Source organism: Osmerus mordax, chromosome 16, assembly GCF_038355195.1.
Source record: "Osmerus mordax isolate fOsmMor3 chromosome 16, fOsmMor3.pri, whole genome shotgun sequence".
Taxonomy (NCBI): Eukaryota; Metazoa; Chordata; class Actinopteri; order Osmeriformes; family Osmeridae; genus Osmerus; species Osmerus mordax.
In genome coordinates this window covers 7,112,509-7,139,792 of record NC_090065.1, presented here as the reverse complement: position 1 = coordinate 7,139,792, position 27,284 = coordinate 7,112,509, and the positions used below count along the sequence as shown (strand labels likewise).

At 47.9% G+C, this 27,284-nt stretch overlaps 1 protein-coding gene across 1 annotated transcript; it reads left to right on the top strand.

Annotated features, from left to right (window-relative positions):
• Window positions 1-6,238: 6,238 nt before the first annotated feature.
• Window positions 6,239-21,791, top strand: LOC136959277 (ephrin type-A receptor 4-like). Its single transcript, XM_067253568.1, is given in 18 exon segments — window positions 6,239-6,392; window positions 7,009-7,076; window positions 8,027-8,410; window positions 8,932-9,286; window positions 15,455-15,610; window positions 16,096-16,587; window positions 17,283-17,407; window positions 17,493-17,652; window positions 17,838-17,949; window positions 18,520-18,578; window positions 18,658-18,771; window positions 18,850-19,035; window positions 19,153-19,214; window positions 19,327-19,536; window positions 19,652-19,828; window positions 20,083-20,270; window positions 20,359-20,541; window positions 20,662-21,791. Coding segments are annotated over 18 exon segments (3,303 nt in total). The 3' UTR covers window positions 20,780-21,791.
• Window positions 21,792-27,284: the final 5,493 nt, after the last annotated feature.

Below are 27,284 nucleotides of genomic sequence, written 5' to 3'. Positions count from 1 at the left end.
TTAACGTGTTTTGTACGTTCTAGGCCTGTGTGTGGTAAGTGAATTGGGAACAGGATGCCCATCCTGATACCAAGTCACCTCAGCCAGAGATGCTAGTGGTGCAATTACATCACACATTAACATACACAACCCTTTGTATAATGCTGTTGATGCTGTGTAATGCTGAGATCTCAACATGTGCTCTGAGACCATCACTGGATGGACAGATGCTGCACGTGGATAGAAACAGTACTTAGCGTCAGCAATGTGGATGGACAAGTACTGATCTCCATAAAGTACACAAAAACACATGACTTCATCAAACTGCTGCCAGGTACTCTTCTAAATGCAGTTATTTTTCCCCAAAACCGTCTTATTTGTTTTATTGTAATGTATTAATATATTATACTTTTAAATAATATACAGAATAATGTTTTATTTGAGTGAAACAATCTCACATTAATTTCAGAATTCAAAGATGCAAATTGAACTGAGTCAGCAACAGAAGTGTGTGTGCGGTGAGCTTCAGGAACTCTACATGATCATCATAAAACCACTCGTCACTGTGACCTATTTAGTGGTCTTTGCAGAAGTTTTACACAAACTTCATGCTAGTCTGACCTAGATAAGAGATGATCCTTAAGTTGTCAACCTATATGCCTTCAAACAAACAAACAATAACACACTTATAAGTTACTAACTATCTGGTAAAGTATTGGTTAAACAGTAAGAACTCAAATTAACTCAGTAAGTTACAGAATGTAAATAGTAAAAACTAAAGCACTCTAACCTGACTTAAAAATAATGACAACATTTCACAAACTATTATAATCTAATAACTTGACTTAATATCCAAAGAGTTTCTTGTTTCTTGAAGAGTACAAGACTGAATGACAATCCTGAGAGGGGTGTTTTCATGGAGGGCAAAGACAAACTACTATCTTTGCTGTGAAACTTGTGTTTAGGGTCAAGATCCAGAGATGCAGCTCTCAAAACTATGACTCACTGTGGCCTGACTGGAGGTGCTTTTCACTGCTATAGTCTGCACTTGCACACTCATATGCCACACATTTACATTAGCCCCCGTATACACACACACACACACACAAGCATTTTCCAGACTTGGTTATGCAATTCCTAGCACAACCAGTAGTGGGTGGTATTCTGTTGTCTCATAAGCGCCTCTCTTCCTGTCTACTCCTGTCTGGGCTCCCGTTCATGTTCACTGCAAGCTTGAAAGGATTGCGTAAGTGTGTATGTGGGTATGTGGTGCCCTTCCCTCACTGTTGATAAACGAAAGGTGACAAGATAACCGAGCAATCTTCTGGTTTTACAGCCTAATCCCTGCTAATCCTCTTTATGTCCCACTCTTATCTCCCCATGCAGCACACACACACACACACAACATCCTGAAAAGGTGTGTACTTATCATACTGTATAGTTATTTCCTTATAACCATATCACTTGAGATCTCATCCATGGCAAAGAAAACATCCTCTGTATGTGTGAGGACACACACACACACACACACACACACACACACACAGCAAGAGGCATCTGGCCCTCTGGACATGTGGGAAGCACTTGAAAGGGATATCCCAGAAAAGCATTTGATATAAGATGACTTTGTGTGTGTGTGTGTGTGTGTGTGGGGGGGGGGGGGGGGGGGGGGTGTATGTAAAAGACAATGTGAAAGACATCATTAAGCCAGCATTTACACAGGGTTCACAAACCCTCCTAGTCACTGGACAGCATTTTCGTACTTGGTCAAAACTATCATTTACTTGTATCATTTAACAAATGCACTTCTAGGAACAGGACTCGAGTTTGAGTCGTTTGGTCACATCGGACTCCCACAGGGCCTCTCTCCCTCACTCTGCCACCACAATGGTGGATGGAAGGAGGCAGGGGGAGGGGGCGAGGCAGGGAGGGAGTCCCCATTGAGCTGTCCACCCACACCTAGACCCCTTAGGTCACCTGCGTGGGTTCGAGCCAACAGAAGGAAAGGTCCCTCACACAAACACACACATCTACCCAATTGTATTCTCCTGTGTGGGTTTGGCCCAACAGAAGTAAAGGGACCCCCCTCCCCCAGTCTTTGCCCCCCAAAGAAAAGACGCTAGTAACATACTAACCCTTAACGAAACGGCACAGGCGCCATGGACAGAGGCAGATGGTAATGAGAACACAGCCATGCGTTGATGGTGCCCGAACAAGACCATGTGTCTTGTTCGGGCATGTGTGGGGAGTCAGGTGGCTGAGCGGTGAGGGAATCGGGCTAGTAATCCGAAGGTTGCCAGTTCGATTCCCGGTCATGCCAACTGACGTTGTGTCCTTGGGCAAGGCACTTCACCTTACTTGCCTCGGGGGAATGTCCCTGTACTTACTGTAAGTCGCTCTGGATAAGAGCGTCTGCTAAATGACTAAATGTAAATGTGTCACAGTTCCATCCCAGGGCACGTACAGAACACACATAGTGAACGTCGCCATGGACGCAGCCAATGGCATGCCCAGGCTCCCCGTTTTAATGACATGTTGGATTCCTGTCTGAAGTAAAAGTGAAGGTATTAGAGAGGAACTGCGGTTAGTTGTTTGATAGAAGTAAGCCCACTGCAACCTAGATTCTCCTTCTCCACCCACATCCCATCTGCCAATGTGTCCAAGGAAGAGAGAGAGAGAGAGAGAGAGAGAGAGAGAGAGAGAGAGAGAGAGAGAGAGAGAGAGAGAGAGAGAGAGTGGGAGAACACTAAGGAGACAGTCCAGACGAGAGTGTAGGTTAGCCACAGAAGAGGGTAGGACGGAAAAAATGAATTAGTCATTTAGGTGACACTGAAAGTTAGAAAACCGAGTCTGGAAGAGGGAGGTTGAGAATGAAGGGAACAAGGGAAAAGAAAGAAAGAAAGTGCAGGACACACTGACATTTAGCAGTGCCTGGAGGTGTTTCAGTCTGGTCGCACTCTCTCCATATCAGCCATGGTGGTGGAGACCCCCAGGATGGGCCACGGAGAGATGGGGGGGACGTCTCAGAGGGGAGTATTTTTAGGGTGGACTCTTATCTCCCTCCGTAGAGACAAGGTCATGGTATCTCCCTGCCAGGTCGCCCTGCTGAAGGGGAAACAGGATGGGCTCCTCAGGGGAGGGAAGATAAGGGCACACACACGCACACACATCAACTTTCACATATTCATACACACAATCTCTCTTTCTCTCTGTCACGGACACACACTCAGAGGAAAGTGGGGATGGAGTCTTGGAGGTCAGAAGGTGACCCCTGGGTGTCATCATGACTTTGTTGACTGACAGATGGAATCAAGACCACATGGGAATCTCTCTTCCTCTCTCTCCCTCGTGCCCCCTCTCTCCCAGTATAGGTATCTCTCCCTCGTGCCCCCTCTCTCCCAGTATAGGTATCTCTCCCTCGTGCCCCCTCTCTCCCAGTATAGGTATATCTCCCTCACGCTCTCTCTTTCTGTCTCACTGTATTCCCTAGTGTAGCTCTGAGAAGGTTTACACACAAGAGGAACAGATGGGTTTTAAGAAAACTGCTTTGCCAATGCACAATGTTTACACTAACACACACACTCTCTCTTGCACACTGTGCTACAACACACACAACACAACCGGTATACAGTATACAAACAGAACATGAAAACACTTGATGTTTTCTTCTTCTTCTAAGACACCCAAAAAACCCGAGGAAGACAGGGAGAAGAGCGGGCCAGGCAGGGCTCCAAGCTTTATTCTTCCAGCATGAAAGTGAGCAAACGAATGGAACCACACACATATAGGCGCACACACACGTACACACTTTTTGCCTCCTCCTGTTTTTTATTGATGACACCTGCTGTTCTCTTGTTCTTTTGTGCGCTTAGTGAACCGTATCACACTCACTGCCACACATACACACACCCACACACACACACTTTCTTGGTTCCGTGGAGGGACAGCTGCAACAGCGAGCGCTGAGAGAAGATACGCCTCCAACATGCTAATGACGTTCTGATTCTATATAAGGCCCAGACACACACACACGCACAAAATAGCAGATACAGTACAGAGAACGGCACCAGAAGAGTGTGTAGCATGGTGCCACCTAAATCTCACAGACACTGCCTACAGGATGCTCCACGGAAAGTCTTGTTCTCTGAGGATCCACGCTTGGCTGAGAGGGTGGAGCTTTCAAAATATCTAAAAGTCTCTTCTCTCCCTTTGTTCATCTATCTCAGCACACCCACACACACCTACCATCCCCGAGGCCAAGTCTTAACACACACACTCCACTACACCTTATATTATACTCCATTATGAAACGAGACTAGCTGGCAGGTTTCCCCCCCCCCCTCCTCACCATGACCATTCTGCCCTCTCCCTCTCTTTCTATCTCCAGCTCGTACACACTCGGGTTCACTATTTTGAACACAATGCAGATGCGTGGGCAGGAGTCATCTGGGGCCCCGAACAGGAACAAAACCAGTGTGTGTGTACTTCAGTGTGTGTGTGTGAGCTTGCGTGTGATCTGGTGAGTGTTTGTGTGAGTAACTAGGTATATGTGGGTTTGTGGGCCAGGGTGCGGAGGGCAGGGGAGTGTGGGGGGGGGGGGGTTGTGTGTTGTCCCTGCAGACATGGGAACCTCAAGGGAGAAAGGGACAAGCATCCCGACGGTCATCAATCAAAACTCTCCTGACACAAATGACCAGAAACAACAGCCAACACTCCAACCATGTCACCCTGTCACCGCTGCCCCGCGACGAGACCCCTCCCACCTGCGCCGCCGCTCGATAGGTCCTCGTCCTCCAGCGGGCCATGCGATTGGTTCGTGCTCTCGGAGCGAAGTCGCCATCCCCCTTTGGCTAATTGGGTCTTTGTGATTGCGCAGTCTGTCGTGGGATTGGAGGAGAATGACAACGTGAAAACGGTATTATGGAGGCAAGGGCGTGAGTGGCAGGTCGATGCGAGGCGATGGTTTTACACTCTCAAAGCGCCAGATGCTCTTCCTGGGTCCATTATGGTGCATTATGGGGGACGAGATGGTTAGAACGTAGCAACTGAAGCGACACAAAGCGAGATGGAGACGGAAGCACAAACACACACACCCCGGACCCACACAAACACACACAAGCCACAGGGCCCCGCCCGACACAAGATCAGCCCTATACATTTAGACTACAGCGAAAACACTATTTACATTCTCTCGGTGTCGGCGAACACAAGCAGCAGCCATGTACATAACTCAAGAGCAGCAAACTATAAAAAAAGAATCATCTGTTTACAGCACTCACTCAGGAATGAGCTTTGTACCATGGCTCACCAGTGTCACGGGCGTGGGCAGACAAGTCACTAACCCTGCCTCTAAATACTCGTCTCTCCTCCATTTTGTTTCACCTCCCCATCTCCCTCCAATTCATCCTCATCCTTTTTGGGGGTCCTGATTCCTTTTCCTTGTTCCATCCCCTCAGTAGCTGTGTCTCTTAAGAGATTGCTGCCCTGAAGGGGTTTATTAGATGTGTCTCTTTACCAATAAAAGATCAGTTAGGATGATAGCTTGAGTTGCTCTGAATACTTTCCATCTGTAGACGTCTAGTTGTAGTTCCTCCTGGCTGGGGTGCCAACAGAGGCCGCTGTTGTGCTTTGGTGTCTGCCCCTTACTTTTTACCTCCAATACTTTATCATTCAAGTGGTGTCCTTCGTTGTAAATAGAAATGATTGACAACATTTGAATCATTACTAAGTCCGTTTTTGTAGGTTAATCTGGGCTGTACTATCGCGTATCTTATTATTCCAGCCACTTAAACGTTGACATTTTATACACTCGTGACCACAGGCTGTGATTTCACTCATAGTAACTGTGTTGCTATTGTTTTGCTTAAAATGATGTCCCCTAACACAAAATGAATCACTTATCACTGATGTCACAACTGGTGTCTGTTCGATAGCCTAATCATGATACTGTCATAAAGTCACTCCTGTTAATTTTGCCGGTTAATATTATGCCATATGATAATACTAGGCAACGTGAACGGGGAATAAAGAAATGAATTCATAGTACATGAATGAACTTTTTGAAAACGTATTTACATTATGGTACAAACCTCGGCTTTACAATGTTTTTACAAAAGGTTTTTATACCAACATGATTACCTGTTTGATAATTGTGGGTATGGCGAGGCATGCGTCAGAGTGGGAAAGACCGCCCCGTGCCAGCAGCATTCGCAGCGCTTTTTCACACTCAATTACTCACACACACACTTTTCCCTTCGGGATGAAGCTTCTACAGCCCGTGAGCGGAGCAAACGGATTACACACACACTTCAATAACGCACAGATGGCGTCAACGAATTTATTACGATTGTCGTATTTGTCATTCTGGATTTTAAGTGCTGTTTCTACCTCACGGATTTACCCTCCAAACGAAGGTAGGAGTCTGTAGATGTATTTGGGGGGGGGGGGCTCAGCGACTTCAGCTGCTTTTGAATTTGCTCCGTATCTGCATAGGGGAACACGTCATGAGAACAGTAGGCTATTTAGTCACATTTGAAACACACAAATGTTATTGTGACTCGCTTTTGCATTTGGAAAACGCAGAATTTTGGGATTTAGTGGAATGTCCTTCTCCTTCCCTTTCCAGCGCCGCTCAGAGCGTTGTCCCCTGGATGGTCTTGAGCATGTTGGTCACTGACGATCATTCTGTTGCGTGCTCTTTAATTTGTTCAAGCTAACCTATACACTTGAATAAGATAGTATGTAAAGATATGTTTGTTAAAGCAATCGTCTGTTATAAAAAAAAAAAAGTGGCGTGTGGCTAATTAGCCTACATAAAGCATTGACTGTAACATTCCAGGCATCCTTTAAATATTATGCGCATCGATATTTGGCTGCAACATTTACACCCTACAACTTTATCACACCAAAATAATCGTTCAACCTGGGCCACTGCCAATCATAACTTGAACGGAGAGACCTTGGAAATCGTGTCCTGCTGTTTCTCTCCTTATGTGACCCGTCTCACCTGTGTGAATACGTGTATTTCAGTGACGCTACTAGACACAAGGACCGTCCCTGGAGAGCTGAAGTGGGTAGCCAGCCCAACAGAGGGAGGGGTGAGTGTTGCCTTGCTCCCCCACTGATGATGGCCAGGCTAAGAGATGATTGGGTGATGGTGTCTAGCTCAGATATGTAGCTGGAAGGCTCTGGCTGAAATCCCTCCCTTCCTCTTTTCCCTCCCCCTCCTCAATCCCACCATCCCCCCACCATCCACCTCCCTAACTCTTTGTTGGTTTAACAGTTCCTGGTGAACTTGACTCTTCCTTCTGCAGTCACCATGCTCTCTTTCTCTCTCACACCACATGATTGACAAGGTCCTGGTCCTCACGCACTGAGCCTTTGATTAAACACACACACACACACATACTCACAGCCCATATTCACTATATTCATCCCTTTCCACACACAAACACACACACACACTCACACACACTCTCACACTTCATCTATGCGCAGTTGGGTTGAGTGTAATGCTTTATTTTTCCGACAGCTGTGATTTTTGTCTGGTTATAAAGACTCCAAACAAGAGAAGAAAAGAAGGCACCATGCCCCATAAGGGCTTTTAAAACCTCTGCCAAACACGTGCACACACACACACACACTCACACAAACACACCCACACACACTCTCACACAAACACACAGCTCTCATCAGTGGGGTGATGGAAGGCCGATTATAATTTGGCAGTAATAAAATGCCAATTAAGCTTGCTTGGGCCAATGCAGCTATTTGGAAGGTCACAGTCCAAGTCTCTTAGTCAATTGTGTCAAAGAACTAAGGGGGCTGTGTAATCACTGACATGATGTTGACATATTCATCTCTAACTGTGTTGTTGTGTGTGTGTGTGTGTGTGTGTGTGTGTGTGTGTGTGTGTGTGTGTGTGTGTGTGTGTGTGTGTGTGTGTGTGTGTGTGTGTGTGTGTGTGTGTGTGTGTGTGTGTGTGTGTGTGTGTGTGTGTGTGTGTGTGTGTGTGTGTGTGTGTGTGTGTGTGTGTGCGCATTGCCAGTGGGAGGAGGTCAGTATCATGGATGAGAAGAATGTTCCTATCAGAACCTACCAGGTGTGCAACGTGTTAGAACCCAGTCAGAACAACTGGTTGAGGACGGACTGGATCCCCAGGTCTGGAGCCCAGAGGGTCTATGTGGAGGTCAAGTTCACCCTCCGGGACTGCAACAGCCTGTACTGGCTATTCACTGTCACTGAATAGGCACACAACCATGAACCAGGTGTTTACATCACAATTGAACATTGTTTTGTATGTTTTCTTCTTGTCACCCAGGAAACATTTAACCTGTACTCCCATGAGTCCAATGATGCCAAGCAGGACTACATCAGAGAAAGCAGCTTCACCAAGATAGACACAGTGGCCGCTGACGAGAGTTTTACACAGGTCTCACCACAATCTGGCTATCTCTGTCAGCCTCTCTAGTTATCTCTGTCAGCCTCTCTAGTTATCTCTGTCAGTCTCTCTAGTTATCTCTGTCAGCCCCTCTAGTTATCTCTGTCAGCCTCTCTAGTTATCTCTGTCAGCCTCTCTAGTTATCTCTGTCAGCCTCTCTAGTTATCTCTGTCAGCATCTCTAGTTATCTCTGTAAATCTCTCTAGTTATCTCTGTCAGCCTCTCTAGTTATCTCTGTCAGCATCTCTAGTTATCTCTGTCAGCCTCTCTAGTTATCTCTGTCAGCATCTCTAGTTATCTCTGTCAGCCTCTCTAGTTATCTCTGTCAGCATCTCTAGTTATCTCTGTCAGCATCTCTGGCCTTTACCCTCAATCTCCCACTTACTGAGTTTTTCTTAAAAGGTTAAATACAATGTTTAGAGAGCCTGTGAGGCTGGCTATGCAGTGTAGAGAGCAAGTCCCATCCTCTCCTCTCTCAGTAGCTAACCTCACGGCTGTCCTTCTGTCACCAGGTGGACGTGGGCGACCGCGTCATGAAGCTGAACACGGAGGTGCGCGACGTCAAGGTCACCACCAGGAAGGGCTTTTACCTGGCCTTCCAGGATGTGGGCGCCTGCATCGCCCTGGTCTCCGTCCGGGTCTTCTATAAGACCTGTCCGCTCACCGTCCGGAACCTGGCAACCTTCCCGGATACCGTCACTGGGGCCGACACCTCCTCTCTGGTGGAGGTCAGGGGGTCGTGTGTGAACCAATCCGAGGAGAGGGAAGAGCCTAAGATGTATTGCGGCGCAGACGGAGAATGGCTGGTTCCTATTGGTGGATGTGCTTGTGACCCTGGATACGAAGAGAAAGGTGGAGCCTGTCAAGGTAGGCCGTGTTGGTTTCTACATTTTCATACTAACTGAGCGTAAAATGTTAAGTGAGACTACTAGCCAGTTTGGAGATCAGCATTTTGGGGAATTGCAAATGATGGAAGCTGCAAGCAGAATTAACATTCTTTATATGGCTTTATATAGCTTTTTATCCAACCCACAGGCTATGTTTGGTGGTGAGTAATTGTTCTCTATATAAGGTCTCGGTTAACCCGTGGCTCTAGGACTTAACATGAGTGTTGGTGGTTTGGATGTTGTGTGCAGGAGGGAAAAAGAGTCCTGGAGCAACAGGCTATCATGAAAGAAGTTTTACAAGGCCGTTACTCTCTCTACTCAATCACGCGCACACACACACACACTGTATTGATGGTCAGTGAAATACTGCATAGTGTCTCGTATTATTTACGATGCCTGTCCCAATTGCATAACAAACACAGTCGTACAGTATCAGTGTGTGTGTGTGTGTGTGTGTGTGTGTGTCTGGAAGGAAAACCGGGGGTTCGGAAAATGTTTTATGTGACAGACACCAAGTTGTCTTTCGTCTCCATCCCTCCCTCTCTCCCTTTTCTCTTTTGAATGTGGAGATGAAGAGGTGTTTGTGGGATGGGAGTCCCTGATGTCTCAAAGACGTTTCTCTTCAACAAGATTTAGGAGGGACCCTTGACTCTGCCTCCCCCAGCAGATGTCGAGTGCTATCTCTCTGGGCCCCTCTTCATAGCAGGGATGAATCAGACACAGAGACAAGGGTGTTCTAAACCCTCTCAAGAAGCTTCCGGAGTCCACAAGCTGCCAGAGTGTTTCACTGTGACTGGTGACTACTCTGTGAGGATTCATGTGCCGCAGGAAGACCAATGAGAGAGATAGAGGGAGAAAGGGTTAGACGGAGAGGGCGAGATGTTAGCAGATGAGGGGGAAAGCGAGAAAGTAATTCATAGTGAGGGAGTGGGGAGATTGCGGAAAAGGCGATGGAGAGAAAGAGGGAGGGAGGGAGAAGAGAGTTTGAACCCCCCCCTCTCCTCCTTTCTCATGAAGGAGGTCAAAAGGTGTCTCCTTCTCCCAGCCTCGCGTGCCCGGACTCTTGTCTACATACCACACACACACACACACAAAAACAGTTCTAAGAGATGGGTTGGAGGGGTGCAGTGGTTCATCTTCAATGTTAGACGGAGAGGAGGTGGAGAGGAGGGGAAGGGGAATGGAGGGGAGGAGGAAGGCAGGATTATTCTGTGAATGGGGGGAGGGGTCTGTGGAAAAGCCATTGACGGCAGAAGGCATCAATGAGAACCCCCCCCCCCACCACCACCACCACTATTGTTGCTATGTCACTGGGTGGAAAGGGAGCCTATCCACCCAACTTCACCCCCCCCCCCCCCCCATTATGGCCTGGGTCAAGACTGGGGTTGATAAAGCTGTCAAAAACTCTGACACACACACACACACACCCCACACAATCACAGAGTCACCCAGTTAAGCTGCAGAAAGCAGGGTCACGACCGAGGTTGATGAAGCCGTCCAAAACTTTGACAGGCACACATACTCCTGCGTTCATACACATACGCACACAATGACTCACACACACACACACACCTCCCGTTAAGCTGCGCAGAGCAGGGTCACGACCGAGGTTGATGAAGCCGTCAAAAGTTTGACAGCTGTGAGGCGACTGAGACGTAGGGAAACGAGAGAGGGACGGAGAGACAACAGAGGAGGAGAGGAGAGACAAGAGAGGAGGAGAGGAGAGACAAGAGAGGAGGAGAGGAGAGACAAGAGAGGAGGAGAGGAGAGACGAGAGAGAGAGAGAGCGTTTCAATGTGAAGGACACAGCCAGACTGAGAAGAGAAAGAGGATCTATTGGTTTTGTCTGTTTGGTTTCAGGGCCGGTGTAGGACTGTGTGCAGATCTAGCTGTTCATCTGCTGTGACTCTGGAGGCGCTAACTTGGCATTCTGGTGTGACTGTGGGTGTGTGTGAGCGAGGGAGGGAGAGAAGGAGAGAGTGATGGAGGGAGAGAGAGGGATTAGTTTAGTGTCTGAGCGTTTAGTAGAGAGATTTCAGGTTTGTGTTTACCATCTCTGCACCTGCAGACTAGTAGGCCATACGCAGAACAACATGGGAATGTGAAGGAAAAAAGATAGAGGGAGAGGAGAAGAGAGAGTGAGAGACAGAGAGACAGAGAGGACAGAGAGGAGAAAAAGTGGACAGAGAGGGGGAGGGAGTGGAGAGAGATAATGAAACGGCTCTGTTTGGAATATTATTGTCAGCCAGGGTAATTATCATCAGATATGAGACTGTGCTCATTATATTAGGACGTGTGTGTGAGTGTTCACATGGATATGTCTGTTCTGTTTCCCTCTGTCTCTAGAACAAGGGGATGCTCAGTTTGAATAATTATTGTGAGTGTGCTTGTGTGCCTGATTATAGACAGGGGATAGAGACGGTGAGTGAGGGAATGAATGAGAGAAAGAGTCCTAGCAGGCAGGCAGAGAGAAAGGGATGAAGGAATGGATGAAGTAGTGGAGGGGGGGAGGAGGGGAAGATAAAGAGAGAAGATAAGGGAACAGAGAGACTAAACACGCCAGAAAGGTGCCCTTTGATTGCTATCAGCTCCATCATTTACATATGTTGTTCATGCACCTTAGATGCAAATGAGGCACATTGCAAATCAAGCTAAGAGAATGGGTGCGCGCGTGTTTGTTTTTTCTCCTTGACCCTCTGTTATCGTCCGTCCTCTCTCTCTCTCCTGGGCGAAGAGAAGGAGAGGCACCGATGTGCCACCTGTCCTGGTGATTGATAGAGGGAGGAGAGGACGGACGGACGTCAAGTGAGGGTCTTGTCCTTTTAGCCTGAAGGAATGTGGTTGAAGAGGGATCGTATCTCAGTCTGTTCATTGTTCTCGATTTAACATGGAGACTTATCAAGAGGTTGTGCCGTCGGTGCAGAAAGTGTTTTGGGTTTTTCTTCTTTGATTGAGCAAGCTCTGTTGCCAGCGGAGGCTTACATTGGAGGACAGAACGCCTCAGTGGTAAGGAGAACGTGTGTAACTTACGTCGGCAACTTATATTTATCCCACTTAGTACTGCTAGTTTATGTACCCTTAGTATAGTTAGTCCACATATTTAAATTTTAGGTATATGTTTATTGTATGCACCTTCCTGCCAAAGCAAATTCCTTGTCTGTGCAAACTTTCATGGCGAATAAATCCCTTTCTGGTGTATTGGAGAGCTATTAAAGTAACAGGGAACCCATTAGCATGTCAAAAGCTTGCTGCAACAATAACCCCTCCACCCCTCCTTCCTGGATAGATATAAGGCAGGAGGAGAAAGAAAAGAAAGGAGGATGAAGCGAGAAAGGGAGAGGAAGGGGCGGGGGGTCGGAGATGGGAGAGGGTGAGAGTAGTTAAGCTCTATGCTTCAGTAAAAGTAGTTTGATGGGAGATGGAAGGAGGCTTGTTCCACTGCCAAATAGCTTCTAGCTAGTCTGGCTGCAAAGGCTGGCTGGCAACTGCTTACTGATGTTAGACCTGGGAGAGAAGGACACAATAGACCCCCCACCCCACCCCCGCTTCCACCACACACACACACAGACACGTGTGCACACACACACATATAGAATGCAGGAATGCGAGGCCTGCGTGGTTGGGGTTCCACAGACATCAGACTCAGCTTCATAACTGTTTCCCTTTCTCTGTCACCTGCCGCCCCCCACTACCTCTCCTCCTCCCTCCCCTCCTCCTCCTCCTAACCTCTCCTCCTCCCTCCCCTCCGCCTCCTCCTAACCTCTCCTCCTCTCCCTCCTCCGCCTCCTCCTAACCTCTCCTCCTCTCCCTCCTCCGCCTCCTCCTCCCTCCCCTCCGCCTCCTCCTAACCTCTCCTCCTCCCTCCCCTCCGCCTCCTCCTAACCTCTCCTCCTCCCTCCCCTCCGCCTCCTCCTAACCTCTCCTCCTCTCCCTCCTCAGCCTCCTCCTAACCTCTCCTCCTCTCCCTCCTCAGCCTCCTCCTAACCTCTCCTCCTCTCCCTCCTCCGCCTCCTCCTCCCTCCGCCTCCTCCTAACCTCTCCTCCTAACCTCTCCTCCTCCCTCCCCTCCGCCTCCTCCTAACCTCTCCTCCTAACCTCTCCTCCTCCCTCCCCTCCGCCTCCTCCTAACCTCTCCTCCTCCCTCCCCTCCGCCTCCTCCTAACCTCTCCTCCTCCCTCCCTCCCCTCCGCCTCCTCCTAACCTCTCCTCCTCCCTCCCTCCCCTCCGCCTCCTCCTAACCTCTCCTCCTCTCCCTCCTCCTCCTTTCCTCCCCCGCTTGCCATCCCAATGCCCCCCCCCCCTGCTTCTCCTGGCAGACACTGGACATTCCTGGGCTACCCTCCAAGTAGATGTATGTATGGGGGTGCTTACTGTCCTCTGTGTCCTCTCCCTCACTCTATTTCTCGCTCTCTGTCTCTCCCTCTCTCCCTCTCGCTCTCTCTCTCTGTCTCTCCCTCTCTCCCTCTCGCTCTCTCTCTCTGTCTCTCCCTCTCTCTGGCTCTCGCTCTCTCTCTCTGGCTCTTGCTCTCTCTCTCTCGCTCTCTCTCTGTCTCGCTCTCTCTCTGTCTCCCTCTCTCTCGCTCTCTCTCTGGCTCTCGCTCTCTCTCTCTCTCTCTCTCTCTCTCTATTCACACACAAACCAGGTTGTTATTGAGGGGCAGGGTCCCTGTCTTGCAGGGCCTGATGGATGACGGTAGAGCTGTCAATCAAATCGACACATGATACACCCAACCTGTTATTAACTTAAACACACACACACACACACGGTGATGTGTGCATGTGAGGTTTGATGGGGTATGGCAGCACTAATCTGGCCCTGTGCTGTGCAGGGTTCGTGTAGGGTTAATGACTCTTATGAACTATTATTTCAGCTCAACGCTCCCTTTTTTTCAAACCATTACAACACAGAAGAGAGGGAGATCACAAAATGATGAGAAAACCGAGAGAGAGATAGAGACAATGATGAGAGGCGCAGTAGAGAGTAAGCTAAAGACTGACTCTGGCTTCAAACGTTCTCTCCTGCCTTCAATTTACCCTCTGTACCGGGGAACAAGAGACGGCTGGGGACAAAAGCTGCTCAGGCCATTGTGTTTTTGTGTTTGTGTGTGTGTGTGTGTGTGTGCGCGTGCGCGCTTAGTTACCCCCTGGCTCTGTAATTAACCCTCTCCTGTCTGTTAAAGAAATCCTCAGTAGATCAGAGATGGAAAACTTCTCTCTCTTTCAGTCTGTGCCCCTCTCTCCCTCCCTCTAAGCCTGTACTGGTGCGGGGTGAGGATGGAGGAATGAACTGTCTGGCTCCTCCACCAACACAAGCAGTCACTGAGGAGGGCAAGGATGAGCAAAACATCAACTCAAACCCTCTCTAAACCTGAAGGCAAAAATCTATAAACAGCCATAACTTGCAACACAGTGGCCCTGTGTGTGTGTGTGTTCAGTGTGTCCTGTGTGTGTGTGTGTTCAGTGTGTGTTGCTCGTCTATCTTTGACCCAGTATCGATAAATAGAGCTATAAAAACGACTAGCAAGCTTCAAAGCGTTCCTTTGTCTTTCACACGCCGAAGCAGGGAGGACTAAAAAGATGAGGGAGAAGGAGAGATGGCATGTGATGAGGAGGAAGTGTTAGAGAAGAAAATAACAGAGAGGGCTGGAGAGGGTGATTGGGAGGGGGAGCCGGAGTGTGTGAGAGATCCTATCGCTGCTTGTACAGATGGGATGGAATGGTCTGTGTGTGTGTGTAAATTACAGAGAAGACTTCCTCTTCTGATGAGGGTGTCATAAACCACTCTGACAAACACGCACACACAAACACACACACATATACGGAGCTCTGTCATTCCTGCATTCCTCTTCCCCTCCCTGTGGGATGACTTCATCACCCTTGGAAACGGGAATGGAGGGAAGATGAAAACGAGGGATTATCAGAAATGGGAGGACTGTCAAACGCGGAGAGATGAGAACCTCATTAAAAAGAAAGGCATCCTTGAAAGAAATCAGTGATAAAAGAGTGTACCATAGAGAAATGTCTCTCAGTGCAATTTTAGCGTTGATTTTATGTCGGGGCATTCATCATTAGCAGCTATTTGTGTTGAATGTAAACGGAAGAACGTCTCTCTCTCTCTCTCTCTCTCTCTCTCTCTCTCTCTCTCTAGCATGTGAAGTGGGTTTCTACCGAGGGTTGTCCTCAGAGGGGGGGTGTTCTAAGTGCCCCCCCCACAGCCAGTCTCTCATGGAGGCTGCTACCATCTGTGACTGCCAGCCAGGTCACTACCGCTCAGACACAGACCCTGCATCCATGCCCTGCACACGTAAGTGCACACACATCCACACCTCAATGCTGCGTCTGTTTTTTGACCCAGTGACCTATGACTAAGATGCCAGTCATGTTCTCTCTGACTCTGACTGCCTAGCTATCTATGATATCGCTCTCTTGCTGTCCTCTGTGTGTCCTCTCCCTCCCTCTCTCCCTCTCTCTAGCTCTCCCACGCGCACACACACATAGATGACTGAAACCTTCTGTTTGTCATAAACTTAATTATGCCTATATACAGCTCATGGTTTTCGCAGCCTGAGAAAATGTGAATCACACAAACATTCTCTTTCTCCCATAACGACACATTGAAATACTGATAAAACATGCCACAGAGTAAAACATCCCAAAATCAACTTAGGAGTATGAGATGGAACATTAGTAATGTTCCATCACTAACAATGTATCGCTGTTTTCCAACTCTGAAAAGCTAACATTTTCAACCTCAGCTAAAATGTTCGATTGACACCCACTGTCTCCCAGAACCCCCTTCAGCCCCGCAGCAGCTGATCTCTGTGGTGAACGAGACCTCTGTGGTTCTGGAGTGGAGCTCCCCTCGCTGGCTGGGAGGGAGAACTGACATCAGATACAGCGTGGACTGCCTGATCTGCGGCAGCGAGAGTCCAACCGGGAGTCCGAGTGGCAATCACACCCTGACTGAGCCTTTGGGCTCGTGGACTGGACCCGGAAGTAAGTCCACTCTGGGATCTGTGGTCCAACCTGGGTCAGAAGAGGCTGGAGAACCCTCTGGTCCTGTGTCTCCAGGTGTTGGGGTCCAGTTCTGCCTGCCCTGTGGTCCGGACGTCGTCTTCTTGCCCCAGCAGATGGATCTGAGGACCAGTAGAGTGTGTGTGAGCGAGCTCAGGTCGCACACGCGCTACACCTTCACTATACACGCACGCAACGGGGTCTCCCAGCCCCACAGCACAGGGGCGGCCAAGAGCGTGTCTGTGACTGTCACCACAAACCAGGCTGGTAAGTGTAAGAGTGTGTTTGTGTGCATGTTCGTACTTCAACAGAATACCTGAGTAATGTGTTTACTCCAGCAATGGACAAACAATGCTTGTGGCCTCTAAGTGGGTCAGCGCCACATAGACGAGCGCACGCACACACACACACACACACACACACACAGTCTCATAGATCTTATGACCAGCTTCATAGGTGGGGCAGAAACATGAAAGGGATGGGAGGATCATCAGATTAGGAGTATGTGATGATGTGTGCAGTGCTGTGTGTGTATGTGTGTAGGTGTGTGTAGGTGTGTGTAGGTATCAGTTTCCTCAGCATGTATGAGAAAGTCTGCTGGAGGAGCTCTGCAAAAACTTTACAAGACATCTCATTTCAACTTTCTAAGAGTAGTTTGTGTGGCCCTGGTCACATGACTTATTAAACATTTCCTGGACACAACAACATGGTCTGCCAAGAAAGGTCTTCTCAGGCAGCGCTGAGAAGAACAACACAAAAGCAGCAGAGACAATGATGAAGAGAAAAGGAAAGGAAGTGATGAAGAGGTGTGATCTAGGTCAAGGCTTAGGGATGGTGGGGCGGTGTGTCAGTAACATCAAACGCGGACCCGAGGGAAACGATCTGATCTGGATTGGTATGTTGACAAATTCTGCTGTGATACCTAACCTCTTCTCTTTTCTCCTCTCTTCTCTTCCTCCCAGCTCCTTCACTTATCACATCCGTCCAAGCCAGCGATGTCACCAGGCACAGTTTGACATTGTTCTGGCAACAGCCAGACCGACCCAATGGGGTCATCCTGGACTATGAAGTCAAGTACTACGAGAAGGTGAAGTGGCTGCTGGGAAATATAGTTTGTGTTTTTGTGTACTTTTCTCATCAGGCACTGACTCAGGCCTCCCTCCCCCTCTCAGGATCAGAAAGAGAGGTCCTATCGCATCATGAGAACGCTGTCTCGCACTGCTGACATCACGGGCCTCAACACTCTCACCGTGTACGTGTTTCATGTGCGCGCTCGGACGGCAGCCGGATACGGAGAGTTCAGCGCTCCGTTTGAATTCTCAACTAACTCAGGTACCCTCTACTCTACTGTGCTGTACATTCTAGTAGGTGCATATTCTCTACCCTACTTGTCACACTTAAAACAATCTTTGGGTCCCTTATGATATTGTTGTTTCAGCTCTTTGGTTGTCCATCAAACTGGTTTGTGGTTCCAAAATACTTCCTTGTTCTTAGCCTGTGTTCTCCTCCCCTGTAAGATCCTTTCCCTCTGATTGGAGAGGGAGTTAACCCCGCCCTCCTGCTGCTGTCAATCAGCGGGGTTGGGCTTGTACTGCTGATCTCTTCCACAGTCTTCATCATTGGCCGCAGGTATGCACAAACACACCCACAAACACATACACTCACAAACACACCAACTAGTACACACACCACTTTGTAAAGTGATGTGTGTGTGTATGTCACCTGGAGCTTTCATGGGGGATTAGAGTGGAGACTGTGATAATCCCCTTGTGCCTGATTTAACAGTCGTGTCTACAACAACAGTGTAGCTCCTGTATCCCAATAACCCTGGCCTACACGCACACACACACAATATGTTGTGTTCCGACAGGTTTGGTAACATGACACACCTTTCATATCATCCTCAACATCCTGAGGCCCTCAGTCCTTGTCCTTCTCCCTCCCTCCCTCCATCCCTCCCCCCCCTCTCTCTCCCCCTCCCTCCCTCCCTCCCTCCCCCCCCTCTCTCTCCCCCTCCCTCCCTCCACCATTCCCCCCTCTCTCTCTCTCCCCCTCCCTCCACCCTCCCTCACCTCCAGTTACAGTGGAAGTATATATAACCCACACAAACAATTCCTAAATAATATAGAAAGGGACAAATGGGACAAATCCATCATTTAGATCTTAGTTGACTCCCTCCACTCTGCTGTTTTCTTAAAGGAGGAGCAAGTACAGCAAAGCCAAGCAGGACTCAGAGGAGGAGAAACACCTCAACCCAGGTGCACTACTGCACAAACACACACACGCATACAAACACATACACACACACACATATTCATCCTCCTCTTGTCTCCCTAGGAGTGAAGATCTACATAGACCCGTTCACCTATGAGGATCCTAACCTGGCTGTCCACGAGTTTGCCAAGGAGATTGACGCCTCTAACATCCACATAGAGAGAGTCATTGGCATGGGTAAGGAGACGACCACACACATAAACACACACACTCTCACACACACAAACTGCCATTTTATTGACTGTGTGTGTGTAGGAGAGTTCGGGGAGGTGTGCAGTGGTCGTCTGCGTCTCCAGGGGAAGAGGGAGATCTATGTGGCCATCAAGAGTCTGAAGGCGGGCTACTCTGACAAACAGAGGCGGGACTTCCTGTCTGAGGCCAGCATCATGGGACAGTTTGACCACCCAAACATCATCCGGCTGGAGGGCGTGGTCACACGATGTGAGTCTGACAAATTGTGAATTGTCTGACTTTTTTGTTGTTGACATAGGCCAATTTGCTGATGTTTACATGTTGTTTATAGTTTTCCTAAATAAAGCTTGTGTCTTCCTTCTCTAGGCAAACCAGTGATGATCATCACAGACTACATGGAGAATGGATCTCTTGATTGCTTCCTTAGGGTGAGTGTGTGTGTGTGTGTTCTGATAACAAGTTTGTGTGTTGAGATGAGGAGTGTTGTGTCTGTGAGTTTTTGCATTGTCACCAGACCTGCCTCCTGTCTGCCCCCTCCAGAAACATGACGGCCAGTTCACGGTGATCCAGCTGGTGGGCATGCTGCGTGGCATCGCCTCGGGCATGAAGTACCTGTCAGACATGGGCTACGTTCACAGAGACCTGGCAGCACGCAACATCCTGGTCAACAGCAACCTGGTGTGTAAGGTGTCTGACTTTGGCCTGTCCAGAGTCCTGGAGGACGACCCGGAGGCTGCATACACCACACGGGTACGACACACACACACACACACTAGTTATTACAATCTCCTACTAGAGCTCTAATAGCATTGATAACTTCCAAATACAGCGTTTGTAATCTAATCTGTTGTTCGGGCTGTTGCAGGAGCTGACTGGCACGTACAATTCTCCGGGGGGGAAGATCCCTATCAGATGGACCGCTCCAGAAGCCATCACCTACAGGAAGTTCAGCCCAGCCAGTGACATATGGAGCTATGGCATCGTCATGTGGGAGGTGGTGTCCTATGGGGAGAGGCCCTACTGGGACATGAACAACCAGGATGTAAGCACAACTAAGAGACCAGTGTTCCCGTGGAATGACCTGTTCTAAACATGAAGATGTTTCCTGAATACCACTCACCGTTTTTACCACTCTTTTAACCTATTTTCTCCTCTCTCTGTCTCTGTTCTCTCTCTCTCTCTCTCTCTCTCTCTCTCTATCTCTCTCTCTTTCTCTTTCTCTCTCTGTCTCTCTTTCTCTATCTGTCTCTCTTTCGCTCTCTGTCTCTGTCTCTCCTTGTCGTTCTCTCTCTTCAGGTGATCAAAGCGATCGAAGAGGGCTACCGTCTGCCGCCCCCTATGGACTGCCCAGTGTGTCTGCACCAGCTCATGTTAGACTGCTGGCAGAGGGAGAGATCAGAGAGGCCTAGCTTCAGCCAGATCCTCAACATGCTGGACAAACTCATACGCAACCCAGGAACCCTGAGACGGACAGGCTCTGAGAGGTACACACACATACACACACACTCACCCTCACACTCAGCTGTACACAGGTTCTAAGCAGTCGTTTTTTCTCTCCCCATCTCTCTGCAGACCCATTCCTACTCTGCTGGGGCCTGTGGGCTCTGAGGTGTGTGTGTCCGTGCTTCCGGAGGTGTGTGTGGCTGATTGGTCAGTGTTGGAGTGGCTGCAGGCTATTGGCATGGAGAGGTATTGGGAGAGTCTGGCAGCAGCAGGATACAGCAGGCCAGACAGCCTGCTGGGCCTCACACACCAGTGAGTACATCCTCTAAAGGTCACACCTTCACAACACCAGCGTCTCCAGCTAAGGGGATTTTCTTTCTACTTTCTGATCCCCAAATGTCTATATTTGTTTCCTGTTTCTCATCTCATCAGGGACATGGCCAGGGCAGGAATCCTGACAGCATCACACCAGGACTTGATTCTGGCTAGTTTGCAACAGGAAATGCTGTCCCAGATGCAACAAGTCCAGGATGGGATGGTTCCAGTGTGAGCTTGGGGCACACATATACACACACTTAAGACTTCTAGTGTGGAGGGAGTTCCATTGGAAGGAAGCAAAAGGAGCAAACAGAACAGACAGGAGAGAGACGGAGTAAGGGAAGATGGAAGAAGCGCACTTTTCTAAGCCGTCAGACATGAGGTGGTGGACACAGACAGCATACGCTGCTGGACACAACTAAAGAACTACATTCGTTTCTGTGGCGTTCGTGTGACTTTAATGTGACTTTTTTTTTCATTGCTGTATAGTCTGTTTCTTAATTGACTATTCTGAATGTCCAACGATCAATGCCATTTTAGTCATTATTCTTCCTGCTTGTAGAAATATTAAGCTCTTACAGAAATTCACTGTATTGTTCAGAGGTAGCCTATTTTGTGACATATGGCTACCAAAGTCCTTCAGACCTCCTCGTGTCCTGCTCATTATCCCATTCAGTCATTAGTACAAGAAGAACTACATCTCCCATGAGCACTCGGGTACTCCAGGATGTCCCAGTACATTAGATGCAGTTTTTGGTGGGCTCATGTCTTTTTTCTTAAAGGGCTGTTTTCACTTCTGTTGGAGCAGAAGGAGCGTAATACTCATGCATGACTGAAAGTGTGTGTGTGTGTGTGTGTGTGTGTGTGCGTGTGTGTGTGCGTGTGTGTGTGTGAGCGAGCGAGCGAGACAGTGTTTGATGACCTCTTGTGTCTGTCAGCCTTTGAATATTTTAAATATGCAAAGATACAATTCTGAGAGAGGGAGGAGTCCAGGTGAATGTATCATTCTCAGCTTGTACAGTGTGTCTGATCTGAAACTACATGAACATGCTAACATTGTATAAATGGTCTTGTTTTATTTAGCTCTGCCTAGGGATATAGATCAGCAGCAGCTTACCTGTAATGTTAGCATTTTCAAACACATTTCACTATATGAAGGAATTAATTAATTTATGCTCTTTTTTTACTGTATTTAGACTGTACATTGTAAAATAGAAACTTGAAAGATGTTGATGTTGAAAGATGCGTGGATTTGAATAAATGCCCTAAATTCACGCTGTGTGTCAGGAGCAGGCCTACAGACAGTTTTGGTCTGATGACCGAGAAGAGAGGGTGGTGCCAGGTAGCCTGAGCAGACGTGTGTGTGTGTGTGTGTGTGTGTGTGTGTGTGTGTGTGTGTGTGTGTGTGTGTGTGTGTGTGTGTGTGTGTGTGTGTGTGTGTGTGTGTGTGTGTGTGTGTGTGTGTGTGTGTGTGTGTGTGTGTGTGTGTGTGTGTGTGTGTGTGTGTGTGTGTGTGTGTGTGTGTGTGTGTGTGTGTGTGTGTGTGTGTGTGTGTGTGTGTGTGTGTGTGTGTGTGTGTGTGTGTGTGTGTGTGTGTGTGTGTGTGTGTGTGTGTGTGTGTGTGTGTGTGTGTGTGTGTGTGTGTGTGTGTGTGTGTGTGTGTGTGTGTGTGTGTGTGTGTGTGTGTGTGTGTGTGTGTGTGTGTGTGTGTGTGTGAGCAGAGGAAGTCTCCTGCACAGAACAGTAGGAATAAACAGCCTGAGGAAAACCCTGCTGGAGAGCTGCCTTCACAATCACACACCATTATGTTGCAGAGTGAGTGTGTTTGAAAGAAGGAGGAAGCTGTCCCCATGAGAGCCTGTGTTTCGTCAATTTTTTGTCTGAGGTGAATCAGGCAGCTGAGCTGGCAGTCAGAATTTGTCTAATCAGCAAACATCTGTCTCCAGAACACACACACCACACATTGACACACAAACATCTGTCTCAAAGAACACACACACCACACATAGACACACAAACATCTGTCTCCAGAACACACCACACAAACACACAGGCACAAACAAACACACTGGAGAACTGATTGGAGGAAGCCTTTGATACATAAACTAGAGGAAAACATGATCTGGGATCTTTGCAAAACGTCAATGTTTTCCCATACTAACGAGAAGCGCATATATTACCGGTGCACACACACATACACACACATCCACACTCACACAGCAGGCAGTATGCTGATGATGTTTAATGAGGCGGATCTGTCTGAAGGAGAGTGTGCAAGCAAGAAAGAGAGAGGGAGGGGAGAAAAAGAGGCTGCTTTACGCTGAAGTGAGATGAAACAGACAGCACAGTGATGCAGTTAGCCAGCCCCAGACTCAGGCTCAGCATCCTGCACAGTGCCTTAAGATGCTTTATGTCGATGCCTGCTCCAGTGGTCCTGGACAAAGTGCTCTCCCATTCAAATATTACAATTAGCATAGCATTAGAGCATAGGATCACCACTGTATATATACATATGAGTCCTGTACAGAGAGAGAAAATACTCTGTACTCACACTTACAACCTCACACACACACATAGCCTTTAGGGGGTATGGGTGCAGGGCTGAGATATGGTAGGACAGTCATTTTGCAGAGCTGATCCTGTTAACTGTGTAAGGCACAGATTTGGATAGCTCTCTGTGTGTCTGTGTGTATGTAAATATGTGTGTTTGGTTTGAGCATCAAGGAAGCAGCACAAATAGAGGGACTGTAATTCAGACCATTGCCAAAATATTTAAATTAATCTTTTTATGAATGTTGGTACCCTGGAGAAGCACATTTGTTTCGTACAGAAAAGTAGCTTTTACAGCGTGAACGCCTCTCTCTCTCTACCTGCATACAGCAGATCCTGTGGCACACTAATATACTGTGTGTTGGTTCATAGGGAACATACCAGTCCTACAGGCCAAAAAGCAGACATGCGCCACATGACCAGTCTCTCTCATTCTCTCATTCTCTCTTTCTGTCTGTATCTTTTTGCCCTCTCCATATATGAAACTTAGAGGGACAGCTTAAATTGAATCCTTCTCCTTGTGTCTCCGCCTCTCTCTTTCTCAGTGGGACATTATTGAGGGGTTTTGTCGCCAGATTAGTGTTCTTATAGAGCTGGCTAATCCTGTCTGCTCTTCCATGTGGGAGTGGCAGTGGGGTGTCTTTACTGCGCAGTCGGCCATGTCTTAATGTGTGTGAGATGAGGTTTAGACACACACACACACACAAACACACACTCACAGGGTCTACATTTGTTTCAGGATTAAAATCCTAACCTCAATGAATGATATAATGCCACAGGCATTCCCACGGTAACCCTGATGGAGTGGCTGTAAGTCTCTGTGTGTGTGTGCGCGCATGTGTGTGTGTGTGTGTGTGTGTGCGTGTGTGTGTGCATGCTATGGGCTCAGGATAGAGGAGACATAGAATGTCACCCAAAGTAATGTCTCTCTCCACTTTCTCTCTTTCTCAGCAGCTTCCAGAACCCCCCCCTTCTTCTTCCTGACCACCTGCCCAATCTGGCAACCCCATTCTCTCTCATTATCTGAGCCACTCACTCGTGTCCTGAACCCAGTTTGCCTGCTGCTAGCCGACAGGTAACATCTGACAGACATTATCAGACGATTCATGAGTCTAACAGACATTAAAAGGCGATTAGAGAAAGCTTAAATGAGCAGACATGAACTGAACCTGTAGCATTTTGTGTCCTGCAGTGACTGTTTATCACTCCTCATTTGTGTGCTGACACATCAATATGATTAGATCTTTGATAGAGGAGTCACATTAGAATTGCTGTTTGGTACTGTCAAACTATGTGGATTAGTGTTTGTTTTCACTGGAAAGGAAACCTTCTAGGAAAGGAAGCCTAATAAGTCACAAACTCACTAAAACTGACATGTGGAAATAACTCCCAGACTCATCTGGATGAGTGGGGGTGTTTTCAGTTGTAGGAGACAATACTGGAGCTGAACCACAACACAAGCTGACTTTCCCCAAACAGGTTTGTTGGTGGCAGATGATTAGATCTTATTGGTTCACACCAGGGGTCACTCATGGGTCGTTCCTGAGGTCGGGGTTGGAGGGTGTGGTCTGCAGACCTCCCACGTCCCTGTCATTGTTTACCCATAATCCCTTGGGGAATAGGATTGTGGATGAACATTAATCCCACACTGCTGTACACACACACTCATAACATACACATCAAATTCACACACACACCCTCTCCATCTGCCTGAGTTCACACACCCTAACTCTGATCTGTAGGCAACAGTAGTCAATCACATTTGACACTTTGCAGTCTTCTATCTTGGATACAAAAAACATACCGTCTTAAACAAAGATAAGATAAGATATAGCTTTGTTTGTCCCACAATGGGGAAACTCGGGCATCAACCAAAATAACCAAAAACAACCAAAATACCAGTGACAATCATTTATTTACATTTAAATAACGACTTCCTCCCAGTATTTCTATGTGGATCTGGGAAACAGCCCATAATATTAGTTTGAGGGTTGCCGTGGTGCTGCTGCAGGCACTGCCCTGCCTGTCTGGAGACTGGCCTGACAGGGACTAGACTAAGAGAGATTAGATGGAGATAGACTGGGCCGAGAGATAGACAAGATTCAGATGTACTGGGGCAAAAGAGATTAAACAGAGAGAAACTGGGCTGAGAGAGACTGTCGGAAAACTGGGAGAAAGTGAAGGAATCACAGATGAGGTCACACTAACCAGGAAGTGAGAGAGTGGGGTCAAAGCAACCTACTCTGGTGTCTGCAGCCACTGTAATGAACCCAGATAATGACACCCAGGACAAACCAAGATGTAGACCCACAGCTTGTACAATGTTTACATAAGATCAAGTGGATGAAAGCCCAGCTATAGCATTACACTCCAGCAGGGGGAATCCATTAGCATAGAATAGCAGGTACTCAGAGCCCAGAACATGGCCCTCTAAAGCCAAACACAGGCTGGACCATTACTGCTGTTTAGACTGAAACACTAGACCCTCGCTGACAGAGCAAGGGGCTGGCTGTGGGTGGAGTGTTTAGGATAGGATGGATGCGGGGGTGTTGAGAGTTTTGGGGATGGAGGGCGGATATCTTTACTGCCAAGATTCTAAACTGTGAGGAGGAAGGAGGAAGGTGATCAGTCAATCAAATCAAAGTACATCTAATCACATTTTCTTTGTATAGCCCTTTAACAAGCAGTGACCCAGAGGGCTTCCCAGACGCCCACAGATCAGCACCCACCCTCAACCCTGGAGGAAGACACCCGATCCTGGTCTGACTCTGGTGTCCTTATCGCCAGAGACACACCACCAACACACAGCACTTCTAGCACCTTGGGGCTCCTTGGTTCCACAGGGATCCAAAGACACCAGGGGAAGGGAAAGCACTCATATCAGGGAGGGAGAGTAGAGGAGACGAGGAGAGAAAAGGCTCCGAGCTGCAGAGACGGAGGGAGATTTGTCCTTCATCAGTCCTCTATTCCTCATCTCATTAAGGATGGAGGGATGATCAATAGGAGAGGCAGTAGAAAGGGGGATTAGGATTAGAAATCGATGGCTTTGTTTTCTCCCTCCTGGCGAAGGTAAAAACTGTAGAGAGATACTGCCTGGTAAGGAACACGTGAAAGACTACAAAAGGAAGAAAGGATTTTTCTTCTAAATGTTATGCACGTCACCTAAATTGTGTTTCAGACAATATCCTAGTGTTAAGAGCAACAGATATCTATGGCAGGTGAGGTAAATAGGACGGTATTGATTCCAAAGGTGCTCAACTCACTCCTACAGTGAGATGGTCTTCTACCACTGTGGGGGCTGTCAGGGAAGGGTAGGGTGTGCAGGTGTGTAAGGGTTCACCTCCCACGCAGGGATTCAAAATTCACCTCACAGCTTTGATCTCTTTCACACACACACACACACACACACACACACACACACACACACACACACACACACACACACACACACAGACTCTAAATCACACGCACACTCTCACTGTCTGTCCCTCCCTGTTTGTTGTTTCTCGGCTGCTTTCTTCTTCCTCTTCTTTGAAAGAACAAAGCCATTTGTTTGGATGTGCTGCAGATGAAAGCTGTGCTGTGTGATGGTTCATTCCAGCTCTGCTACACACACAGGTCAGGACTCTCTGACCCCATCCAGAGGTCCTACCCCCAGACACAGGATGTCTGCTCAAAGAGACTGCTTTATGTCGGTTACTATGTTGATAGTAGGTCATGTAATTTAAAATACATATTCCTAACATATATTTAGACAATTGTTGTCTTGTTGTCTTTTAAGTTGTGCTCCTCTTCCCCCAAACTGAGCATGCGAGAGCATGCGAGAGACAAAGTGTAAGCAAGAAACGGAGATGTTTGCTTTGTATGTGTTTGTGTGTTACCAGAGACTAACAATATCTCTTCATGCTGGTTGAGACTGAGTTATGTCGACCCAGGGCAGAAAGAACCGGATATTCACATCAAACTCTGTATGTGTCTGTTTTTAGAGATACCACAACCCCAAGATATAAGAAAAGGGAATGTATAAGCATTGGTGGGTTCTCAAGTGTGTGACGCACACACACAAACATACACACACACTTGGTAACTCCCAACCATTTTGAAGTGGAATCAATGATTGAGTGGTAGAGTAAGTTATAATATCGTTGTATTTTTGGGTGTTCTGTTGCCATCTAGTGGTTGGCTTA